This window comes from Hippocampus zosterae, chromosome 16, assembly GCF_025434085.1.
Source record: "Hippocampus zosterae strain Florida chromosome 16, ASM2543408v3, whole genome shotgun sequence".
NCBI lineage: Eukaryota > Metazoa > Chordata > Actinopteri > Syngnathiformes > Syngnathidae > Hippocampus > Hippocampus zosterae.
The window spans coordinates 11,920,615-11,945,176 of NC_067466.1; the positions used below are offsets into that span (position 1 = coordinate 11,920,615).

A 24,562-nucleotide genomic window follows, 5' to 3' on the forward strand; every position below is an offset into this window, starting at 1 on the left:
CCAAAACCACACTGCCGAACAATGCTGTGCTTTAGCGATCGTGAACTTTAGAACCAAGACAATCTAAACATTTTTTTCCCAAACAGAACTTGAATGCCTAAATTCAGCTAAACTAAAGGTGCAGGAGAAACCATTCAGATGCTAAAGAAGTCCACCAGCTTTTTGGCATTCCAGGGGCCGCCATGATTGCTGAGGAAGTGCTGCTTGACTAGCTCCTTAACGGTCTGGTAGACACCAGCTTCTACCTGATGCACACACACACACACAAGGTCCAAAACACGTATCCATATGAAGGCCTGTTGAGCTCAGCAGACATGCTTTAAAATGCACCTTGACACTGTGGTAGGTGGGCAGAGCCAGCAAATAGCCATATCCGCCTAGCTGAGCCGCTTGACGGAAGTAACTGTAGAGCGCTCTCTTGCACAGCCTACTGGAGAAGCCGGGTCCGCTCATGGACGGGGAACTTTGAAAGAATAAGAAATGAATCAGATGATGTCATCCAAGTTTCTGGCCGACACCAGTGCCATACAAGCAGAGGTTGGTGCTTCAAAAAGTTGAAAAGCTAACATTCTACCTGTGGTCAATGAAGCCTTTGCTGCTGTCTACCACTTCAATGTCTTTGTCTCCGAGGCACCAGTTGATGCTGAGGACGTCATGGTGCGGTGACACCTCGATGGGCGTGGCCTCTTCGCAGCACAGGAAGCTGGTGTCACATTTCTTGTAGAACGGCGGCAGGATGTCCTCCCAGCCGTCGCCCAGACACTTACTGGTGTCTGACAAGTGGTCAACGTAAAGCTTCTGGCCTCCTGCGTCGACACGACAACTTCAAAACTTCATCCCAACTCGACTTTATCATGACAGATCAGCGTGACGACAGTGTTACCGAGCACCATGCTTGCGATGTAAAGCGGCTGGATGAAGTGGCTGAGCAGAGCGCCCTGCACGCCCACGATGGTCCACAGACCCAGCTTATCGCTGCCCGACATGCAGCACACTTTGGCCGCCCAGTGGTTTGAGTTGAGGTGGGCAGCGGGCACCAGTAAACTCTTGGTGTGGTACTGCAGCTTTAGGGCGGTCCAATTGTTGTAGCCGGAGCACCTGAAGATGGCAACAGATTGGGTTGTCATTTACTTAGCAGTATGTCATACTAGGGAATGCTCCCATTTTCTAAACACACATTCGCACCTCGTGTAGAAGTTCTTGTAGGCTCCTTCGGGACATTGATTGGTATAAAGGTGAAGGCTGATCTTCGGTTTGAGCTGAAGCTGCGGCCCGGCCGCGCTGCTCTCGAATATGCACGCCTCCTTGGCTTGAGGGTCAGTGTCGAAGAAGAGCAGAAGCTGCTTGTAGAGGAATCTGAAGACAAAGACGACAATTGCGGTGTCTCGCGCGTGATGAGTGAAGGTGCCTTTTGATGATGCCAGCGCACCTCTGGAGTGCCCGCCGGGCAATGATCATGGCGTGACAGTCGTGTACCGCTGTCCCATTAAAGCAAAGCCAACTGGTGGAGCTGAAGCGGCCGGTTCCCAACGCCACCACCTGGTAGAACTCGCATGCACGGCCCGATGTGTCTGTCACTTCTATGGAAAGAAGCACACAAAAGTACTGCAAAGTTCACTTTTGGATGTCTCTGCTTCAGTTCACCCCCCAAGTTGTTTTTGTTTTGATGGTCTTAAAGGATACTATGTGAAATGAAATGTACCTCTCACAAGGACAAACGCCGCCATGTGGCTCTTGCAGCCCAGTAAATGCGGACTCATCTTCAAGAGGCTGTTGAATTTGTCACTGCTTATTGCCGTCATGTGCTTTTTGTGGAAATCTGTGTTCCAAATTAAAACACAGGAAGTGTGAACACTCACTGACCACAGCATTAGGCACGTCAACACAATGTAGTTTAGAAATTCTGCCTATAGAGATACAATTAGGCTCAGTTCTGACTGACATTTAACAATGTCTGATAAGTGGTATAGTATTACTGCACTGCATCATACTGAAAGTGCCTGTAGTTAGTACTGCTTTTATTTTGTTACGTTTGGCTTAATCGTGTCCACCCATTCCAACAGGCTTGATAGAAATCAGCGGAGCTTTTCATGAGCAAAGGATTTTGTTTTGGATTTTCAGCAGGTGGCCTCGTGCGTCATGAGTTTGAGTAAAGCAATGAGATACTTACGTTAGCCGCGATGTTACTTGTGAAGAAAAGGTAGGGATTTGCTTGAACGTTTTCCATTTCATCAGTGTTAGACTTCAAAATCATACTTCTTAACGAACACGGAAAATGTTCTCTTGTTAAGCGACGTTTGCTATTATGTCCTGTTTTTGTTCACGCTTGGCTTGGCAAAGTCCTGAGATGGGATTGAGACATTTTTCATGAAAAAGGACTTGGATTTTGATATTTTGTGAGACTCGATTGATCCAACAACAGTTGGGACTCTTAGACCAAATGATTTGAAATGGACTTGCTCTCATCAGGAAATCAAAACGTCTCTTAGTATGATGCAGAACTGCAACTGGCCGAGGCCATGAGACCGTTTTGAATAGGTGCTCAATCTGAATCTGGCACATTTGAAGAAGATGGAGATTCTGTTGCAGTTTCAGTGGAGTCCTTGTCAAGGTCAGCACTATTGGCTTAAAAAAATACAGTGTATGGTTATTGATAAAGTAGGCCTAAACATAACGGTCTCAGTGACACATGACACAGCATGACAACTACGGTAAGTCTGAATGTATGCACCTTCTACAACCCCTGAGTCCAAGGACTGGTCCACAGTGATGTCTTCATTCACAAGCAAATCATCAGCATGGGACATGTGGGAGAGACTCAGGAAAGCTGGGTCATCTGGGTTGTGATCCTCAAAGAAATATGTCATAAAAAATGACAGAGAACTTAAAGAAGTGTACATACATTTTTCAATGTACTTCTCTCTATTTACCTCAACTCCAAAAACTAATTCATCAGAATCAAGCACATTGGCGTTTATGGGAGTGGATGTCATCATCATTGAAAGTGCACCATCTTTTTCAGTCACGTCTTCGTCATCTCTGCAAACAAGTAAAAACCTCACGAGGTAATATGCTAATGTTTCCCCGCCATTGATTGTAAATTTCATAGTAAATTGTTGTCTCATTACACGCACTACGATGGGACTTGTCAGCTGTAACTAGTGTAGCAACTTATGTAGCCACTGAGTGCACGGTTCAAATCACAGTACTAATTGTGGCTAAGGATTATCCCGTAAACTTGAAACGTACCCTGCAGCTTCATCAAAATGCACCTGAAGTCGGTTGCAGTTCCACTGAGCTCCTCGTCCCGGAATGCGTGCTTCTTGACTCATCTTGCTGTTGAGAAGGTAAATAATGATCATTTGTTATTTTCTGTGTATTTTCAGCTCAATACCAGTTGCTAACAAAACTATAGAATGTTTGAGGTTCATTTTAATTGTTGTTTTTGCAACTTTACCGGCAGATGTTAAACAGCAATGGCGATATATATGGTATCGGGTCACCCTGTAAACTAATAAAAACTTTGTTTAATTTACCCGGCAGCTTCTCTAATTTTACATCGTTTAAAAAAAACTAACAACTATTGTATTTCTTTTTTTTCAACGCTGCAATACTTTATGGGGAAAATGCGTTGAATGCATACATATATAAATATAAATTAACTCACCACTGAAGAGTTGTCGTGCTATATTCACAATATATGGCGCCAAATTGCAAATAACAAAGAAAAAGAAGACAGGAAGATAATTGTACACCGGGAGTGAATTTCTCCCGGATTGGCTGAGCGTTACCGTGCGTTCTCCAGGGACCAATCAGGCCGTGGCTTACTCAGTGAATGCTATTTACTTAACAGATTTAAACCCTGGTTATTCTTTTTAGCAATTCTGTCCTGTAGTCGTCAACCAACAATAATACAATTAACCCATATTTTGGTTTATTAAGCATAAGTGAGGTTGTTCTCTTTGCAAATGCGGAATCTGATACATCTCTTTCTGAAATAACTTGTTTCCGGTGTACCTAATATTATGTCCGCACAACTCGAGAACTCTGGCGCCCTCTTCTGTACCTTTAACTGTGTTCTTCACAAACAAAATGGCTACGTTCTTGATAATCGTTTTTGAAAGTAACTTTTTGCTTTTTTTTTTTACAGATTCTAGATGGTCTACGAAATATTTCACCGTAAATATTACACAAAGTGCAATCACGGTAAATAAGCCCTCTGTTTTACTATTCATCGATACTATTTTATTGCCATTTGAACCTGTAACATGTTACTTTACATGCATAATCCATGCATGTTCTGTATCAAAATTATATTTATATACAACACTGGGAGCACTCCTCAAACACTTTCGAGTGTATTCTGCGACTGAAGATGATGCATAGTCATGGGCCTTAGTTGACTTGAAGTATAAATTGTCCTTACAGTTAATAAAGGATATACTGTAAGTCTCATTTTATTTGTCAAGAAACAAATAAAAAATAAGATATCAGTGGGAATTTTAGTTTGAAAGGTCTTTATTGTAAGTCACATTTAGACAACCATTCTAATGTTCAGTGTACTTGATATTTTCTTGAAATGTGGGATGCAGGGAATTGGGGATTCACAAGCTGTGACTCAAAACAAGAAGCTGAGAACTGTGAGGCGGACGTGCACAACATGCTACGTCGTTTGCTTGCGAATAAATATCAAATCTCTATCGGCGTACCAATGAATTAAGATCAAATGAAAAGACGGCGCTTGTCATGTTTTATGTATAGATGCAGTAAATAAGCAAATGGATACAGAATGGTTTGGGGAGTTCTATGAATATCAACTTGTGAAGATGAATCCTTCACACCCGAGGACACATGAACAAACACACTGTACATCCTGCATAAGCGCAAAGCCTTATTTTAACTGGTGATATGTTCCCTTGATTATTGTGAAATTCAATACTATTTCTCTTACGCTCACCTCAAGAGAGCCAAATGCGGCCTTGTAGTGTGTGTGTGTGTGTGTGTGTGTGTGTGTGTGTGTGTGTGTGTGCATGTGTGTGTGAAATGACTCCTGCTGAGGCACAATGGGAAACTTCCCCAGTGTCCTCCTCTCCTTCGCCTGTCTCTCGTTTCTATTTCTTTTCTCCCCCTCCCTCCTTTCTGTCTCATGATTTCACACCGACGCAGACGTTTACAGGCTCGCAGATTTCCCACATTTATTTCTTAAATGAGTGAGGGCGCGGGGGACAGCTCCGTTTGTTGTCACGGCTTTTTGTGTTGGAAGCTGTGACGGTGTTTTTATTCAACATATGTTATAAGTGAGAGGCCGAGTGTTGCACACTTGAAAGAAAAATAAACACCCGGCGCTTGACACACATATCACAGTATTAATTGGTGTTACAGGAAAAACGTGGATTTCTGTCAATCTCTCCGTGGTGTTTGGTGAGTTGATGTGTGGATGCTAATGTTTTCTGTTTTATTGCCAAGCATCAGTTTGGCAGTCTTGTTACCCTTTAAGCAACAGATACCTGAACACAAATGCTGCAACAACACAGACAGGCCATGAAACAATACTCACAGGTATATATTCTTTATCCCCCGCAAAGACCGACCAAGGAATACTGTTGTACTGAGAAATTGTGACAGGAGCTAATCCTTCAGTACACTAATTCTCTGATTTTTCTTATATTGCGCTCAGGTGGCCAAGGCTCACCCACCAGAATTTGCAGTTGAGGAAACTGTGACCAAAACTGTATAATTCATTTCATTTGTCTTTAATTGTGTAATTATTTTATGTTTTTACAAAGTTTAATATAGAGTGCTATTTTCCTTCCTTAAAAACATTTTTTGGGGTGGCTTACTGCCATTTCCATTTATTTCAGTGGGGGAAGGCGTTTTGATGTACAGTATTTTTAACGGAAGGCAGCGCCGCATAATGTCCGCAGTCCTCGACTTTTGACTATTTTCCTCTCTGCTAATCTTTTCAGACAGTCGGATGCAGAACACTATGGCCGGCTACCCTATGGATGCAGCTTCATACATCTTTCAAGATGAGAGGGAGGCTCCAGTTTCTCACGCCTCGTGGGATGACGAAGGAGAGAGAGGACATGCGGACGTGCCTAACCCACATACCGAGTCGTGAAGAAAGAATCACCCTTTGTTCACTACTTTCCCCGCCTCTCCTGCGTCGTGAGGTACTCCCCAAATATCTTGCCACTCTGGTCGAATCTCATCAGTATCATAATTATTCACACGCGAGCATCTGCTTCTCCTTCAGTTGACCTCCCTTCATTCCTCTCCTCCTTGTGACGTGATGCATGAAAAGATGGTGGTCAGAACAAAAAGAATGAATCCATTTTTTTTTCAGGCATATTCCACACAGGAAACACTATTCTTTGCTTTATCTACTTGCAAACAGGAATTTGACTGAAATCCTTAATTTGCTACAGAGGAAAAAAATGAATCCATTATTTTTGTTTATTAAATATTATTACAGCCGGCACCCCTCCCGCACATAACCAACTCACTGCAATGGAAAAACTGCGACCCCCGGTGTTCTTTTTCGGAAGTAATTTGCAGTTAACGCTAACACATATCTAATGCTTACCACAAAGCTCTTTTTTCCTCATTAACATCTTTAACAGCATCTGTTCCGTTCACGCCTGTCCTGCAAAATCACCGTCTTCGCCTCCATGTGCGATGAAGCTCATATACCGTCCTCTGACACATGCCAAGTTATAAATAGCATCTTACGAGACGCATTACATGAATGAATCACATCAGTTCATGCAACGGCTGGCTCTCATTAACCTCAGAATAAGAAATGTTCTTTCAAAAAAAAAAATCATTAATGACTCTAAATTGTTCATAAATCCAAATGTGTGTTCCCTGCAAAAATGTTAATGTTAATGCAATGTATATTTTAATGACTGAAAACATCACTCTATAATATTATACTTCTTAAAAACATAATAATAATGATACATTTCATTTAATAGAGTCATAAAGACTTGGTTGTGCTCCATCAACTGGCACGTCCACAGGTGTACCCGTCCTGGCCAGGTGGGGGCAGTATAAGCAGGTGATAGTTGTACAGTATCGTGCAGGGAGGGCTCAGCTCCGATTAGTTGCTCATTGCAGAGGATAAAAACTGTATGACTGTGAGTATGGTTATATTCTCTGTTTACATGTGTCGCTGCATAGTTTGTGTTTAGATGACCTTTGCTTAATGGGAACAGCACGACATAAATACAATTTTGTGTTAGCATGTCAATGGAGTTTCCCATTATTTTTTAGCTTTCAGCTAACGGACTCAAGGTTGAATTATCAGGTTTTAACTAAACGATGTGAATGCTACCTTTTAAAGGTTTGACTTTGGAGGCTCGATTGCATTCAATCTCGTCTAATGGCAAGAGGGGGGCAATAAAAGTATCGCCGTGCATTACAGAATGGTGGAAATCTCTCACGCGTATGCAGAACAAATTTGCGTTGCATGTGAAAAATGGGGGAGGGGGAGCGCCTCGTCGTCATCACCACCGTGGGAGGTGGGGGGGGGGGGGGGGGGATACACAGCGCGCAAATTTGCACTGACAAAGGACGACTACAATATGGGACAAAAAAATGGACTTTTCAAGGGATTCGGCGGAAATGGTTAATTAAATAAACATGAAAAAATTGCATCTTTCATGATTGATGAAAATGGAAAAAAAAGACTCCCATTTACTGAAATAGGAATGTGTCAATGAAACATACATGAATGCGTTTTAGTTTTGGATACACTGTGTGTGTGTGTGTGTGTGTGTGTTCATGCACATTGGGTCTTTCCCCACAGCGGTGCCGTTCCTCTCTGAGGTGCCACTGGTTACCATGGCAGCAACATCCTCCTTTTTTTTCCTCCTCCTGTTTCTCTCCTGCCAGTGTCCTTTCTCTTTCTCTTTTCCTCGCCATCTTCAGACGACCTCATTTTCTCGCGCCGTAGCATGAAGCAGGCAGCGACCTTTTCTTCTTTCGCTCCTTTTTTCGTTACGTGACACATCAACCAGGGTTTCCCTCCTCCGGTGGGAGGACTCATGGCAAGCGGCTCTGAAAATGTCAAACACAGTGACCGAGTGGATTTGTTACAATAATGAGGCACATTCGTCATCCAGTTGAAAACGTTCACTTGCAAGTTACGTGACATGTTGTGTTCCAAATTAGCATGCGTTTTTGTCAAACATTTTAGTTTGTGTTTTTCTGGGAAAGTTCATGTTTATGTTGTTTCTCCTGTTTTTGCTGATATCCACCTGTTTGATATATATTTTTCAATTTAAAAAACTGTTTGGGAGAAAATTTTAAACAAATAAAATACACGCCTGCACCTTTTGCTTCAGTGACAACATGTATCGTAGTATTTAATAATCATGATAACATATTTAGGTCTGGGCTCTGGTTCCCTGCTAAAGCCTCAGTTTGCTTGTTTACCTCAATTTCATTTAAAATGAGAGCTTGGCCTCAAGTGATCTCAGTGGATATTAGTTAAGGTAAAAAATGAATCGATGAAGAACAGAAAAGTGGTGTGGAGGACGTTTTCAAGGTCGACGCTTGTTTTGATTTGGACGTGGATGCTTTGTGTACGTCTTCACAAAGCCAGCAGTACAAACATGACTGTACCGAACGTGTGTGTGTGTGTGTGTGTGTGTGTGTGTGTGTGTGTGTGTGTGTGCGCGCGGCCCAAGATGGTGGAGCCTAGCGAGTAGGTGATCAATAAGGACTGTAAGTGATGACCATAATGGGACCCTGTCTGTCATGGGAAATCGAAAAAGTGATACAGCCTGCGTGAGGGACATCTAGTGCTATATGATCTCACGTGCGTGTGTTTTGCTTCCATTGCAGGCAAGGGCCGCATGTGGAGGGTGTGGACTGTGAGCAGACTCTCCACTCTCTGTGCTGGGTGTACGATAGCGATAATTCAATTGAACTGGCACGGCCTGGCCTGTGGGATTGACTGCTTGTGGGTAAGTGTGTTTGTGTACGCATGTGAGTGTGTAACCGGATCACCTCAGATCTTAATGAATGAGAGATTGAGGTTTGAACCTTTGTGTGTGTGTGTGTCGCTCTATTCCTGACTAAATACAATCAAATGACACATTTTTTTTTGCACGTAAGAGTCCCAATTGCAATGTGCGCCCTGGCAATGTGAAGATAAAAATGGCTGGGATTGGATATTTTCACTGTCACAGCATTCGTATTCAAATATTCTTTATCTACTGGAATATATTGACGCGATTGAAGCGCAAAAAGTGAAGCATAAAAGAACAATCTCCCCTCTCCTCCTCCTCCTCCTCCACTATGTTTCCATTCACTCGTACTCCCCCACTCGGCGTGGCGGGTTGTTGGCAGTCGGCACTTTCCTCTGGGCCAAGTGCAAACAAATGGCTGCTTCCCTCAGCGTGGTGCTGTGAAGCACACACATACACACACACACACACACAACCAGTTTGCTTCGCCTAGTCGTGCACCGCGCACAGTAATACACGCACTGTACCAACAGGGGGGTACCAATGCTAATTTGAGCAGTCAGCCATGCATGCATATGTATGAAGGATTCATGACCACACGCACAGACGGAAGTACTGTAAAATGCACTCCACTAACTCTGTGGCATTATTAGCCTAAACCTGTTTCCATATGAATCCGGACCCATGCTCTTGCCTGCTCTCCCAGAGGAGATCGCGCCGTGGCCTGCTTTCACTCAAACAGGGTTGAATCAGGCTGCATTCAAGCCAACGAGTCCCAGATTGGGCGCTCGTAGTGACAATGTAATGAGCTGAGCGCAATATGTCGCCTTGCCTCCCTGCCTCCCCGTTTTGCATCCTGGAGCGAAGCCCGACCGTGCTCGCTCATGTGTCTCCCTTAAGTCTACAAAGGCTGCTCATCACAAAACTCGCTCACATCTTCACAGGGTTTGATTAATGATCCCTCGCGGTGCGCTGCCATGGAAATATGACACCCATCTCTCTGCACGAGTTGGAGATGTTTGCATGAAAAGGAGCAGAGAGGTCAAATCAGGAGGGGGGCGGGGGGCGGGGGGTTGGCTCCGTAGAAGGTTGGATGAAGGAGCATGCGATGATGAACTGGGGAGTGTGATCATTTGAATATGCAAATATGGCAAGAACAGTATTTGCGTGCCAGTTTTTGTGGTAATGTGGCATCACATTCCTTCAGCGCATTCTTTTACTCGGTCTGGACTTCCTCTTCTCCCCACACTTCAACTTTACCTTCAGAAGGCCTCCGCCCACTTAAGGCTAACGCAAAATGGAAATCGCCATTGACAGGCTAACACTTATTATCGACTATCGGTTCTATGTCTTTAAGCGATGGATATTTGAAAACAAACTGCGGAGCAACGTAAGCTTGCAGCGTGACAATATGTGTTCATACGTCACAATCAAATAACAGTTCAGTGTTTATACAAAAATGATTTGGTATTGAGAGCCGCACCAAATACTTTGACTGCGTAATTACCAGGCAGCCTCCATGATCACTGCTTGCCTGTAACCCATTTTTGGGCTCGATGTTATCAAGACTAAGATTTTAAATGCGATTAGAAACACACCTCGCGGTCTGATGCAATCCGGTAGCAGGCCAAGTTATTCCGCTTGCCCGCAAAATAACTTTTGATAGAGAAGCTATATGGACCGCAATCACTTCTCTCTCTCTCTCCACACTTTTTCATTCATTTATCTTGTGTGTTTTTCCTTGATCGGAGGAGCCTGATTGCTTTCCGGCTAATTCCAGAGACCTGTCAGGCGTACGTATGAGACGAGATTTAAAGACAGAAATCTACTATGGTCGTAGCGCTGATGAAATATCAGTGTAATATCAGCAGAGATACTTGAGGGAGGAAACACACACACACACACACACCAGAATTGGAATAGATATGTGTTGGAGCATTTCTAATCCAATTTTGTCCTGGTCATCTGTCACGCCGCCTTGTTTTTCTTTCCTGGCTTGCAGCACATGTTGCCAGCATATTAGGTTTGGCTGCAGCAGACAGTCGCAACGTCGGGCTTCCTTGTCCCTCATCCGTGGCGCTTTCTCCGCATCCTCTCCAAGCTATTTATGGCGTATGCGCTCACACTCGCAACAGCGCGGCTGAGACGCAGGCTACGATTGAAGAAGGTTGGGAATGGGGTGTGGGACGGGGGGTGCAAGGATTGCATTCAAAGGAAGATGCTACCATTACTGTTGATCACTGTGGACGGGGGTGAGATTTGATCAAATTGAACGATCGCAGGTGGTGCCGAGCCGACAAGGTGAAGAAACGCACATGACATTTTGTTTCAACATTGAATGCTCAACATTCGAAGGGTAACTATATTGTATATAGATGACCATGAATTATGAGAAATCTAATTTTCTTTCTGGACAATTCGATACAAGTTTGCAGGTTTTTCGCAGGAGTCGAGCCGTCGGCAACGAATTTTTTATGATGGTCACTCTCAGTTGTATTCGGTCATGTCGTTCCATGTGCGGCGGGTCTTCAAGTTGGAAGGGTTGGTTTTAGAACCGGTTGTTTTGCATTTTATCAGCCTACCAAAATAATAGCCTCAATCAGATTTTGACAAAGTACATAATTTTTTTTTGTTGCATGAAATATCTCAGAATGCTGAAATTATTGACATTCTCAGTTAAAAAGATCATTGATTTCTACCCCTGAAATAACAATTACCAAAAATAATGTAATCAAAGTTTTAGGGCGGTGAAGGCATGAAAGACTAAAAACAATTGCAAATATATATATGATTATTTTTATTATTAAATCTAAAACTTTTTTTCCCCTGGATCTGGATTCTTTTGTGACTTTTAGAGCACATTGGCCTTAAAATCTTTCAAGTAGGGCTGAGTAATTGATCAAAAGTTCAAATCGCGATGTAGTAGAATGCAATTTTCGTATCACAGAGGCTACAATTTAAAATGAAAGAATTGCTGTCGTTTTTTTTTTAAATCTAGTGAGGATTTAGCGGTTCGGAAAATGGATGGATGGATGGATGTATATTTAGTTCTTTATTTGTATAGAACCCAGATAAGTCCAGTGCTTTTGAATGCCGTATTTTCATACTGTATTATTGTTTCATGAAGTGATCGGACATTTGTTTCCCATTGTTGTTGAAATGGCACGTATGAGTTATTGACTTCTGTTTACGACACAATTGTGGTGTTGTTCCTTAAAATATGAACGTCCGACTGTTTTATAAGTTAGCAAACTCTAACTGAAGAAGATAAACTGTCTTTTAACATTCATTCATGTTTTATTTGCCTTTATTTTAGCTTGAGTGTAGCCTATGCAATCCAAACATATATAATCAATCTGAAACCGGTTGTTATAATAGAGATGAATTAATTGCTCAAAATTTGTTAAAAAATATACATGGGAAGAGGACCAAGAAAAAAAAAGAATTACAATACTGAGAGAGAGAGAAAAAAATTGCAATTAGATTTTTTTTCTCCCACACCACCAAATTGTTCAGGCCTGTTTCCAAGCTACCCCCTTTGAAGTTCAGAAGCCATGCGGAACAGCGTTGACTGTTCATTTTTGTGTGAAGGACTGCTGTATACATCACTGGTGGGATTGAAATCTACATCTAGTGAGGGTCAGACAACATTCCTCTTCATTACCAGTCGGCATGTCTCGTGGCTAGCATGTCATGTTAGCGTCAGCGGTCCAGCCAGCCATGCGTGTGCCTTGGCCTGCGATGCAATGGGAACAGCACTATCAGCACTTTGTCTCCTCTCACTTGTTTGGAGGTTGATGGTGACAATGTGTGTGTGTGTGTGCGCGTGTGTGTGTTTGACTGTGGGCTCAAATGTTAACAAAACACACCCTCCTCCTCCTCCATCTTGGCTTCTCTGCTGCTCTATTGGTGAGTTTGTGTGCAGCCAGCAGTCCTGAAAAGCTTCATCAGCTAAATTACCGGAAGTTAGCTGTCTCTGTCAATTAAGTCCTCACAAGGCCAAATTTGCGCTGTGGAGTTTACTTCCTTTACATCTCACCCATTTTGTCATCTCTCATTTAGCCGATTGGTCTCGTCTCCCTAGGCACGACATCTGTCCCCTGAATCCACATACATATGTGGCTAATTTCATTATCTATACATCACTCTCCATTCGCTATTCGCAGGGCAAGCCTTTAGTGCGTTTCTCTTTAGTCAGTCAACAGAGGTTGGGAGGATGAGGGTGGGGGGGACAAGGGGACTTCCAGGTTCCGAGACGAGCAATCATGCCTGTTTTTGCTTCTTCAAAAAATAAATCACATTACTCTCATCAGCACCATCAGGCATATACATCCTAGCCTCAGCTTCCTCCCCCTAAGCTGTTTATTGTCACTCCCATCTTAAGTCCGTCGAGCCATTGACGTTCAACGATTAGCATTGATATACAGTACTCAGTTTGCGGATCAATGGATATTTGAACACCAATGGTGGAGCAACACGGAGGCATTTAATTTAACAATACTCACAGATATATATTCTTTATCCTCAGCGAAAAGCAACCATTACATTACTACAGCATCCTGGTGTAGTTGAGGTAATAGTCTTCTTTGTGCTGGGTGTGTGTGTGTGTGTGTGTGTGTGTGTGTGTGTGTGTGTGTGTGTGTACATACACTGTATCTATAAATCGATATAGATATTTGCACAATAAGAAGCATTTCGTCACCTGAAAGCACCTCCATCATGTATTTTTACAGACTGTGAATCACACATGAGCTGCTTTCCGAGGGCACTTACTTTATCAAATCAGGCTTACAGATGGCTTTGTTTCCAAGACAACACCATGCTCATTATCAGTCATCATTATTGAGTTAACCCACTCTGCTGGGCGTTTTTTTTTTTTGTGTTAATAATGCGCTGCAAGATGACACTGGCATCACGCCATCAGTCACACGAGTGTCTTGTTTACAGGACAAGGTCCAATTAGTGTGACTCGTGTATTTTAGGAGGCTCATTTCTCATTTACTGACCATGTTGACGCCTTGCATGTGCCACATTTGTTGTGTGTTACACGCTTATCGCTGCGTCCATGCAGATGTGACCCAGCGAGAGAGTGAGTCACATTGATAAGGTCACATGGGCTGTTGCTGCTAGATGTCTGACACACCGGTTTCACAATGCAATCTTTTCACTTTGTGCAAATCTCTGTGCACTAGAGATGTCCCGATATGCACATCGATTTTTCATCACATTACATTTTCATCCCGGCAGATGAGTGTATGTTGTCATTCATCCATCTTGGATGGGCATTGTTTATATTATTGCATGTGTGTGTGCATGCCTTTGTCACTGCCCTCAGCTGCTCTCGTGCATTCCCGATGGAGCAGCATTAACAACAGGGAATCATAAACAGCAGCTGTGCCTGTTTAGGCCAAACAGTACACCACGCCAGCCTGTAGTCTCCAAGCTAACTTGGGAGAAATTCTTCACCCGCACTGAGATATTTTTTCATTTGCATTGGCTTCCCACTGTAGGACCACATGCCACTATCATGTAATTGCCGTTCGATTTGTGATGGGCATTTGACTGCACCGAAATAGGAGAACCACTGTTGTAATGTTCCGAACTCCTGTTTCACTGTATTGAGCAGAGTAATTGCCTGGAGGAATAGTGCCATCGCCTAAGTCTTAGCGGAGGTCAGTTTTGTCTCCCTTAGGCAGCAAACTGAGAGTTGAAAAATAAGTATCTCCAAATCCTCATGTTGACACTATAGTCCCACTAGAAATTAGAGGAAAGCAAATGGAAAATAGAAAGCTAAGTGTCGTTGATAAGATGGTATTAACTCCTATCCTCTCAAACCATACATGCAGCTTTAATGTGTGTTCCTATGGTAACAGTAACCAGAGACGCCGTGTTGGTGTTCAATCACATAGGGAGGTTAGCCATTGTTCTTAGCAATCAGATCATCTATCACACCCACTCGGTGACCCGACATTCCATACACATCCCGCTGGGTGGCCAAACACCAGATCACCCTTGAGAATGACATTGTTAAACTTTACATCTGCAAGACAAATAATTGTTCGTATTTGATGTCACAGAACATGCATCACTTGCATCACTGATTTTTGTGACACACAAGCCTGTATATTCAGTTGCCTCCAATAACGCAATTGATTATTGTCTCAGACCAAATGGCTTTGACTTGTGGGGTGCCCCATGGGTCAATCCCAGGACTCCTATTGTTCTATTTGGACATGTCTCCATGAGGTAAGCAAATTCGTCGTCGGTTCATCGTATCTCAAGGCATTACTGTATTACCCAGTGTCAAACAGCTCCGTGCATAGATTTATTTGCAGTTTTTATCGTTCATGTCATGTTGTTGTATTCTTATAGTTGGTTCTATTCATGTTGATATTTCGTCACAATGAGTGTCAGGATAAAAGGGAATAAGCAGACAGAAGTAGAAGTAATCAGAATAAAAGTAACACTGCTGGGGATTTTCAGGACAGTGTTTCGCAGTACATCCCCTTCTTGTTGTTGCTAACAAACTGGTACTCTGATCACATCTATCCGTATTGCTGCAACATGGTGAGCTTTCCACCTTGAGGCTATTTTTACTTTGAAGCACTGCATTATTTATTCACAAAAACCCAACCCTAGATTACGACTGACCTATTTGTATTTCTTTTCAGTTACCAAAAGTCTTTGTTATCACCTCAATCAGACAACTTCTTTTTCGATCCGTCATCTCTTTTTCCTCATCTCGCCTGTCCTCTTTTCCCCTCCTTGACATCAAGGCACGGTTGGTTGCTATGGTGAGGGTGTGGGTGCAAAAATGGAGGACAGCGATTGTAAAAGTACCGCAGACAACAGAAGGATGTGGGCTAGGTTAAAAAAAAAAAAAAAGGAAAAAAGGGAGCAGCGAACCAACTGAAGATATTGGAGGTTAGTGTTCTGATGACTTATTACCGGACCTCCAATAATCTTGTACACAAAGTGGGCAAGAGCAGAACGGTAGTGTCAAATGTTCTGGTTCCGTCTCTTGATGATTCAACGATGCCATCAAGTTTGTCTCCATGGAGTGTGACACCTCCGATGTAACCTCCACGTCAGCGCTACCGTTGTCATGGTAATCCCATCATTGAGTTTTGCCTTTACAGAACCAGACCCTTCTTTTTTCAGGGGCCATTTCGGCTTTTATTAAGTCCACAGAGGGCCATACCAAACATTACAAAGAAACATATAACGTGTACACAAATGTGGTTGTTTTTCTCAGTACCCGCCCATAAATCGAGAGAGCAATTAAACCAACAAAAAAAAAAGTTTTTCTGCCATTTCTGAAAATGTGTCGGTGAGCAAGAAGCCGTTATGCGACTCCCTGCCATGATCAGCCAGGCTGGGTGAAGCTCCAAATCCACTTTCATATTGCAGGGCAAATTTTTGAGCACTAATATCAACGATTTACTACTTTAGAACCACAGGCACTTTTCAATGCACTTCATTGACGCCCTCCTTCAAATGATCCTGTCTGATTGTTTCTGGTTCGTCTTGGTGCATGTGTGCGTGCATCAATGTGCGCCTGTTTCTGCTGGCTAAATGGCTGCCTCCGACTTGGCAGAGCAGAGCTTAGACCTAGCTGTGCATCACAATGAGGCCTGCTGCAGTGTGAGTCAAAGCATGTCAATGCCGCGGGAGCGTTCACGCCATGGGCTAAGGAGTATTTAAAACGTATGTTTGGCATATTATTTATCAGCTCCGGGGTCATTCCAGGCTGTCTGTAATGAAAAATAATGCATTTTGATCCCGAGTGGTCTGCATGCCCAATGTCATTATGGGTAATTACCAGGCTGGAAAAAAATGGCCATGGTGACTCAGTGTTTGTGAAATGCGGCAGTGAAAGTGTGTGTGTGAGAAGCTGTGTGTGATAAAAACTAGAATATTCCACAGCACTGCGGTTTTTGTGTCGAAATCACATGTGCGCATAGTTGTCTGGAGTAAGATCCAGCCACGAGGTATGTAAATACTTCCTACCTTTTTAAATTAAGATGCATGAACTCCTCTCAGCTCACGGCACTAATATTAATTGTTCTACGCGGAGGATAAATAATATGCTTTAGTTGTTTCTGTTGTTTAAAGGATGAAATCACAGATGCTGTTTAGCATTACCATGAAGGTGGCAAAATGTGTATGGTGTTCTCAGGGGGTTGGGATTAGGTTTATGTTAAATTGGACAGTAAATTTCAACTACAGTGATAATATATATCCTGAGGCCTCTCTTTTTAAGAACTTGTACCCTTATTGTACCTGGTGCAATGCTGCTTGTTGCTGTTGAATGAATTGAGCTGAGTCACTGCCACCAGCTCTCTTACTTCACAAGTCAAAGCAGAACATCGGCAGTGCTTTTCTCAAGCTGCAACTGTATTTATTTAATAATGATATCTGAATAAAATTATTCAATTTTTAACCCCCTTTCAAGAAAGCACACGTGGTTCCTCGCTATCTATTATTTATTTTGGACGTCAAACGACGGCCATGTAAAACAAAATGGAAGCAGGTGGTCTGCCAAAGCGCAACACTGAGCCGAGTCTCCTCCTCAAAGCCACAAAAGGCACATTAACAGCAAACGCCACGTTACATACACCATACACAGATCCCTGTGCAAATAATATCCAAATGGATGAAGATGAGCACAGGATTCAAATGACTATACAATAGAGGTGAAGATGAGGCGGTTGCTGCGTTGAGGTGGCCGCGGTTGACTTGGCAACCAAATCTCTGGGGCTACTGAGCTCGGAACACACTGATCATGTTTTCAATTTTGTCAGAAACTTGTATTTTGTTGCCATGTTCATGCAATTATGTACGACTGTTTCTCAGTGGAAAGAGCAGTCACATCCATTTTTCGGGCAAATTTTCACTTGAAATGCATTTAAAATTTCTGAACCGGATATTGAGATTTCTTATTGTTTTTGCGTTTAACCTGTAGCTACAATATTATATTCATATCTGACATTACAAAATAGAAAGTCATATCGGAGGTTTTTAGAGACATTTGAACATATTTAAAGATGCAGCTCATTGCATGAGCCAACGGCATCCCTGCAATGTATTCGTTTAATTAGGTGAATGATCGAGTGAGCCCATGAACTCAACAGCAAATTAAATTATGGTGGCCACAAAATTATGAGCAAGAAGTGTAAGTAAAACACACACGACTACTATTACACAAGAGGAGTACACAAGCCAGACATAGCATTAATGATAAAACATAATTAGCTCCAACTAAAGCTATTAGAAGGCTCTAAATTTTAGAGCCTTCCCGGTGTGCCGGGAAAGTCTTTCTACTTCCTGTCGATTTTTCAAGCGCTATTAACATGTTGCATTACTACTATCTACTGGAAACGTGAACCATAGCCATACTGAAGTATTTATGGAAACCTAATGCAAATAAATGTCATGAATTTTAACTAAATGATCTTGTTTATTCCCCAGCCTGCCGTAGTCAAACTATACTCATATCTTAACTGGTTACATTGAATTTGTTTTGAAATTGACACATTTATGCTGTTTTTAAAGGAATCAAAGTGAATAGATTTTTTAAATTATATGATTTACAACAGATAAAATCGGTGAAAATACTGAAAAATGAACTTTGCCATGATTCAGTGATTCTGAGTGATTCCACATGAGTCAGCATATTTGAGCCCAAGTTATTACTCATAACTTGGGCGCAAAGGATGATCTTGTATGAGACCTCCATCTTCCTCCTCTTTCTTTCTCCCCCGCCTGATAATAATTTCTCTCCTTGACACCACCCTCCTCCTCCTCCTCCTTTCCATTCATGATCTTTTGCCTCTTTCGTCTGCATTTTGTTGCACATGCATGAGCCAGGGGACCCCGCGATGCAGCAGAACAAATCTGATGGACTCAATATGCATCCTTGGCTAAAATTTTAGGGAAAACTGTCCAGCCGTTTAGCCCCTTGTGCTATCCACCCGAATGGAGATGGTGTTTGTGAGGAACTGTGCGGCAGAAAATAAAGCCATCACACCAATCAGACATCCAGCACGACTCCATCAAATTCTTCATTCGAACACTGTTAGAGCCTAGCTAGCTTGCAGCTGCAGGTGTGTGCCTTTTTGTGTGCTCGTGTGTACGCACAGGCCTCTCTGATATCAGGGGCTGTGTGTGTGTGTGTGTGTGTGTGTGTGTGTGTGTGTGCTTGTAAATGTTTGATGGGTTTTGATCCAACCATCTGTCCACTACCGCTGCATGGCTGAGAGAAAAGAGAGAGATGCACAGAGGTCTGGTTACATGAAAGCCTGCCATTGACTGAAAAAAAGATATATCACATTAGCATGGTCCCATATGAGCGTCATCTTCAACAGATGACTACATATGATTTCTGTGATGATGGAGGCTTTAGCAAACGCAGTAGTCGTGTCTTTAATTACGTGCGACCCGACTTACAAGTTTTCTGAGAAATAAGCCGTCATCTTGCGAGCGTTTATTCAGCTTGCATCACAATCAGCGGCACTTTGACAAACAGTGAAGAATCATTTTTTTTAAAAAACGGGCTTCAAGCTGTTTAATGCCACACCCAGCTGAAGTCCACTGTCAAACTAAACATAAAACAGAGATAATAAGATGATGACCAGATGCAAAACAGCTTGATATGGATTTTTTGGGACTGTATTGATTCGAGGGCCTGGTGACATTTCAATGCATATAGCGTCCGAGCCTCACGCATGATGAATGTCGAACTCGTCACGGCACATACGTGCCACGTGTGTTTACAGTATGCTGAGTGTGTGCAAGAAATACTTGAGTGGGCATTGGGGGCTGTTCCCCAGAGGTGTGGCCCCTTGACGACCCCGCCAAATCCAGTGCGATTTGAACGCAATGCTCCTCTCAGTGCTGTACTTGAATCGATGGCTCTAAATAGCAAAAAGCACAGAATGTGAACTCTTCAAACTGTGGTCAATAAACTCAATGGACCACGGTGTGGCCCACGCGGTACACGTGGGCGTTGGAGGATCAATCCCTGACAAAGACCGAGCCCTCTCTCACTTTTCCTTCCTCGTCGCACACGAGAAAGGTCATTCTGCTCAACAATAACTCTAATGCAGCTCATGAGCTATCATCACCAGCGGCATCAAATAGGATTAACGAAAGCCTCTAGAGAAGTGATGGCAAGCCACACAGTTTGAAACAGCTAACCATTTCACTTTAGAAACGAGTGAAACTTTAGAGAAATATATGTATGTATTTCAAAAGGAAAGCATTTGGTAATTTTTTTTTCTTTTTTGTAGTACACTCATCTGACATCGGTGCAAGCAGCATTGTGAAACAGAACAATGGCCTGCTAGCTTAATGCTAGCAACTAATCATACCATTCACATGCTAACAGTTAGCATCGATTGGGGCGGTTTCAGAACCCTTTGAGCAACGGATATTTGACCACGAACTCGTTAACATATAATATAACAATCCACTCAGGCATCTATTCTTTATCCTGTATAAAAATATGACTAATATTACAGCATGTTACTGAGTCATCTACAATTGTAGTAGAATTACTCTTCTTCCTTTTTGTCTACGTTACATGACTGTATTATAATACTGCACAATGGGTTGAATTGCAGCTTTGAGTCATGACGAACTGTTGAATTCTTTCATGTTCTTTTGAATTAGATCGCTGGACGTCATTTCGACTGATGCGTGTGCACGCACGCACAAATGCGCACGCGCATCAAAACATCGTGGGAGGCGCAGCTGCGTGGTTTGATAAGCGACACGAGCGGCTCCACCTGAAGGTTAATGTGATCTTTTAACACCATTAGCCAAACCGTCGTCGCACACACATACATAACGCATACATATGCAAGATGTGGAGATAAACACACCAATTTGACACACATTTCTTCAGACACACACAAGTGACACTTTAAGGGGGAATTTCTATTATTGATGAGGCCACATGCTCTGTGCATTTATTGGGGTGGTGGGCAGCGACGGTCCTCTTGACTCAGCATTCTTCTGCCTATTGCTCCTTTTTTTTTTTACCCTATGTCAGCATTTTGCACGTGTTCGTGTAGGTGTGCCTGTGTGTGTTTATCAGGAGACACACACGCACAGTGAAAAGACAACAATGGCAAGACAAACACAGACATAGAGGGTAAAATACACAGATGAAATGGGTAGATAGAGTAAGATTTTTATTCACATATTGCTTTGATTTGGAATGTGAATATATGACAGTGTATTAAGGTATTTGATTATTGAAATATTAAACACGGATTATTTAGATTTGGATGTCGAAATTTATATCCTTCATTGTATCTGATGTTGTTTTACAAGGCGGCATCATGGACTGGAAAAAAAAAACACTTCAGGCTTCTGTTGGAAAGCAAAAAATGAAGTCTGAAAAAGCATACTTGAACATCCGAACTTTATTGGTGGTTCATCTGAAGCACTTGACATTGTGTCAGGTATGTGCTGGCTCCAATTTAGCATATGTTTGAACGTGATTAGCAGTGTGCCGTAAGAGAAAAAAATAACATTTTTGTCAATGTGTCTATGCCAGGGGTCTCCAACGTGGTGCCCGCGAGCACCAGGTAGCCCGTGAGGACCACACCAGTAGCCCGCCAGTGCTAGGATTGTGATTTGCTCGTAGAAATTATGATTTAAAAATGCAAACATGGGCAGTATTATAGATTCTATAGCTACCTATTTAGCTATCTAACTAGCTAGCTACAGTATACGTCTAGCTAGCTAATGTTCTAATATTATTAAATTTAATTTGTACAAATGTTATTTCAGACGCGTATCAATTTGGTAGCCCTTCACACAATCAGGACACATGAAGTAGCTCTCACTCTCAAAAAGTTTGGTGACCCCTGGTCTATGCCAACCACATATGACAATTAGGCAGATCCAACATTATATCAGCTGAGTGTTCCTCCAATTTTTTTGTCAGTTTAATTGCACGGTGGAAAAAAAGTTATGAAATGATTTTGTTTTTTTTTTCCGTCATCACAAAACCTGGCATTTGAACATCGGTGTGTAGGCTTTTTCTATGCACTCCACATAGTCATAGATTTATGTCACTTTCTAAATGCAGAAAGACGCTCATCAAAAAGCCAAATGGGACGCTACCAAATTTGGGAATGTTGACGTGGAGCTGCCCATCCAGCTGCTGTGGCTCCTTCCAGTCTGTCAGCCAGCCAGACTCATCAGCCGTGGACAAGTGCCCAGAAGGTAAATGAAACCACTCCTGTGTCTCAGGCACAATACCTCGATTGATTTCACACAGCGTAGTCTTGAATTATAAACACACACACTTCTACCCACATATGCAAATCAAAAGTCTCATCTTACCCGAAATAGTCGAACCGCTACTACTGTACATAAAGAAACATTAGATATATCATTATTCGACGTAAGTCATCAGAAATAATGACTGAATGAGCTAGTAGACTAAACTGGAATCACCATGGCAACAAGAAATTCTCACCTCGCAGAGTGACGCATCTACAGCATGAGATGCCGCTGGAATGTGGCAAAATGACATAGTTGGAGACAATCCTACTTTTTTTTGCATTCCTTGCATACTTTTGACCCAACTTCCACCATCAGACAAAAAAAAAAAAAAGCACTTTATACAGAGTTTTGGGAAAAAATGAAATGCTGTCGGTGCTGTTTTTGAAGCCCAGTTCATATATTCTTTCAGACCCTATAAGGTGAATTCAGAGATTTGTTTCTCAATACATTACACATGTTTGAAGGTACTTGCTGAAAAAATGTGCAAGGACTGGAAATGATGTAGTGGTAAATTGTGGAGGTATACTATTATACTATTATACAGCGCACATGATGAACAAGCACACATCATTTGATAACAGAGACAACGACTTGATTTGTCATGATTTTGAGGCCTCTTTTTAAATACTTGGTGATTTTTTTTTTCACCTTTCAATTTTCTCAGAATTGTTAGTGGTAGTCTTCTCTGTGGTATCAAATTTACAAAACATTTTCACTTTAGAGGGACTTCAAGCATGGAGAGTATTTCTTTCTCATGACCTTTCTAACACACTATCAGACATGCTAACTGACAAATGTATCTGCCATTTTCTCCCCAGCCCAAATCGAAACATTGTATTTGGAAATACTTGTTTAGCGCACACGCATGTACAGTTTGTGCGCACACACACGCACACACACACAGACAGACCCCCAGCTGCTGTGCTCATGTAATTTATTACCCCTCCTGAACCCAGTGGAGTCATGAAATCACCTCTGTCTTTGTGACACACACACACACACACACTGACATAGACATAGACGAGTCTTTCTCAAACAGTGGTGCCGGCCCGCTACACTCGATTCGAGACCTCTTTGGGTTAATTAGAATGGCATCCCAAGGGAGAGAACACCAGGTCGGAGTTGTGCACTGGAAGGATGAATGCGTGTAAAAGGTCCTCTAGTCTGGTAAGAAAATGGAACACAGAAGAGTGCAGTGCTTTGATAGCAATCTTGACTGAACTCAGTGGTTCAGATGATGCCACTTTCTGGAATCTGTTGTCTTAATTCTGAGAGGAAGAATTATTGCATCACTATTGTTATTAGTATTATATTATTATTGTGAAGGAAGAATTGAAGCAGAAAAAAAAAATATGTAACGACAATGAAACAGTCACATTATTAGAAAAAGAATAGGTAGTAATGAAATGACAATAGTCACACTTTTACCTGAACACATCTATTTAAGGATATGAATATAAGGATAAAAGGGCCAAGTTAACAATTGAAACCACCTATGAGGCAGAGTCATATATTTAGTCCCAATATTTTAGCGTATGTCATCGGTCATGGAATGACTCAAAAGTGCTTGCTCGGAACTAACTGTTAAATAAATAAACATTCAGTTATTGTCAACAGCCGTTGAAAACATCAACACTCACCTTTATTCTCTATTATTATACTATATATAATAATAATATATTGTTATTATAATATATATTATTATATATGTTATATAATATATATAATAACAATATATATATATATATATAATATATATAATAATAATAATAACATATAATATCTATTATAACATATAAGGATATATTATTATTTATTATTATTATTATTATACTATTATCTATCTATTGTGGTAATCCACTTCTTCCTTGACAATCACGCCATGTTTTTATGGTTGAATAGATATATTCTATATGTGGAGCATCAAAACCCTATGTGGGGGTCGCACTTTTTCCGTTGCGGCATCTCTGTCGATATGTGAATGTGAGTCACCAACTCTAATTTTTTTTCGACCTGATCGGGTTCAGCCATGTCGTTTGGTGTGCGGTGTGCCAAAGTCTATTAATGGGATGTCATTCAGCTCTCCAACCATGAGCACTACACAGTATTCACACCCCATCGGTTGCTGTCAGGTCAAGAGGTCCAACATGTCAACTTTCCAATCAGAGACTCTGGGAGAACATCGTAACCTGATAAAATGATTACAATTCAAATGTTGTGGTACTTACAGTATACAAAACACGTGCACATTAGGAAGAACGTTTGTCGTCTCGCACACCGGGAGC

At 42.0% G+C, this 24,562-nt stretch overlaps 1 protein-coding gene and 1 long non-coding RNA gene across 2 annotated transcripts; one reads left to right on the forward strand and one right to left on the reverse strand.

Annotated features, from left to right (window-relative positions):
• Positions 1–122: 122 nt before the first annotated feature.
• adad2 (adenosine deaminase domain containing 2) lies at positions 123–1,871 on the reverse strand. Its single transcript, XM_052047672.1, has 7 exons — positions 1,703–1,871; positions 1,430–1,580; positions 1,186–1,356; positions 884–1,098; positions 575–806; positions 331–463; positions 123–245 (listed from the first exon to the last, which is right to left on the reverse strand). Exons 1-7 carry the CDS (start codon positions 1,869–1,871, stop codon positions 135–137), a joined length of 1,182 nt encoding a protein of 393 aa, XP_051903632.1. The 3' UTR covers positions 123–134.
• Positions 1,872–4,614: 2,743 nt separating this feature from the next.
• Positions 4,615–23,922, forward strand: LOC127588093 (uncharacterized). Its single transcript, XR_007958970.1, has 3 exons — positions 4,615–6,173; positions 8,851–8,972; positions 22,078–23,922. It is a non-coding gene; the product is annotated as an uncharacterized LOC127588093 (long non-coding RNA).
• Positions 23,923–24,562: the final 640 nt, after the last annotated feature.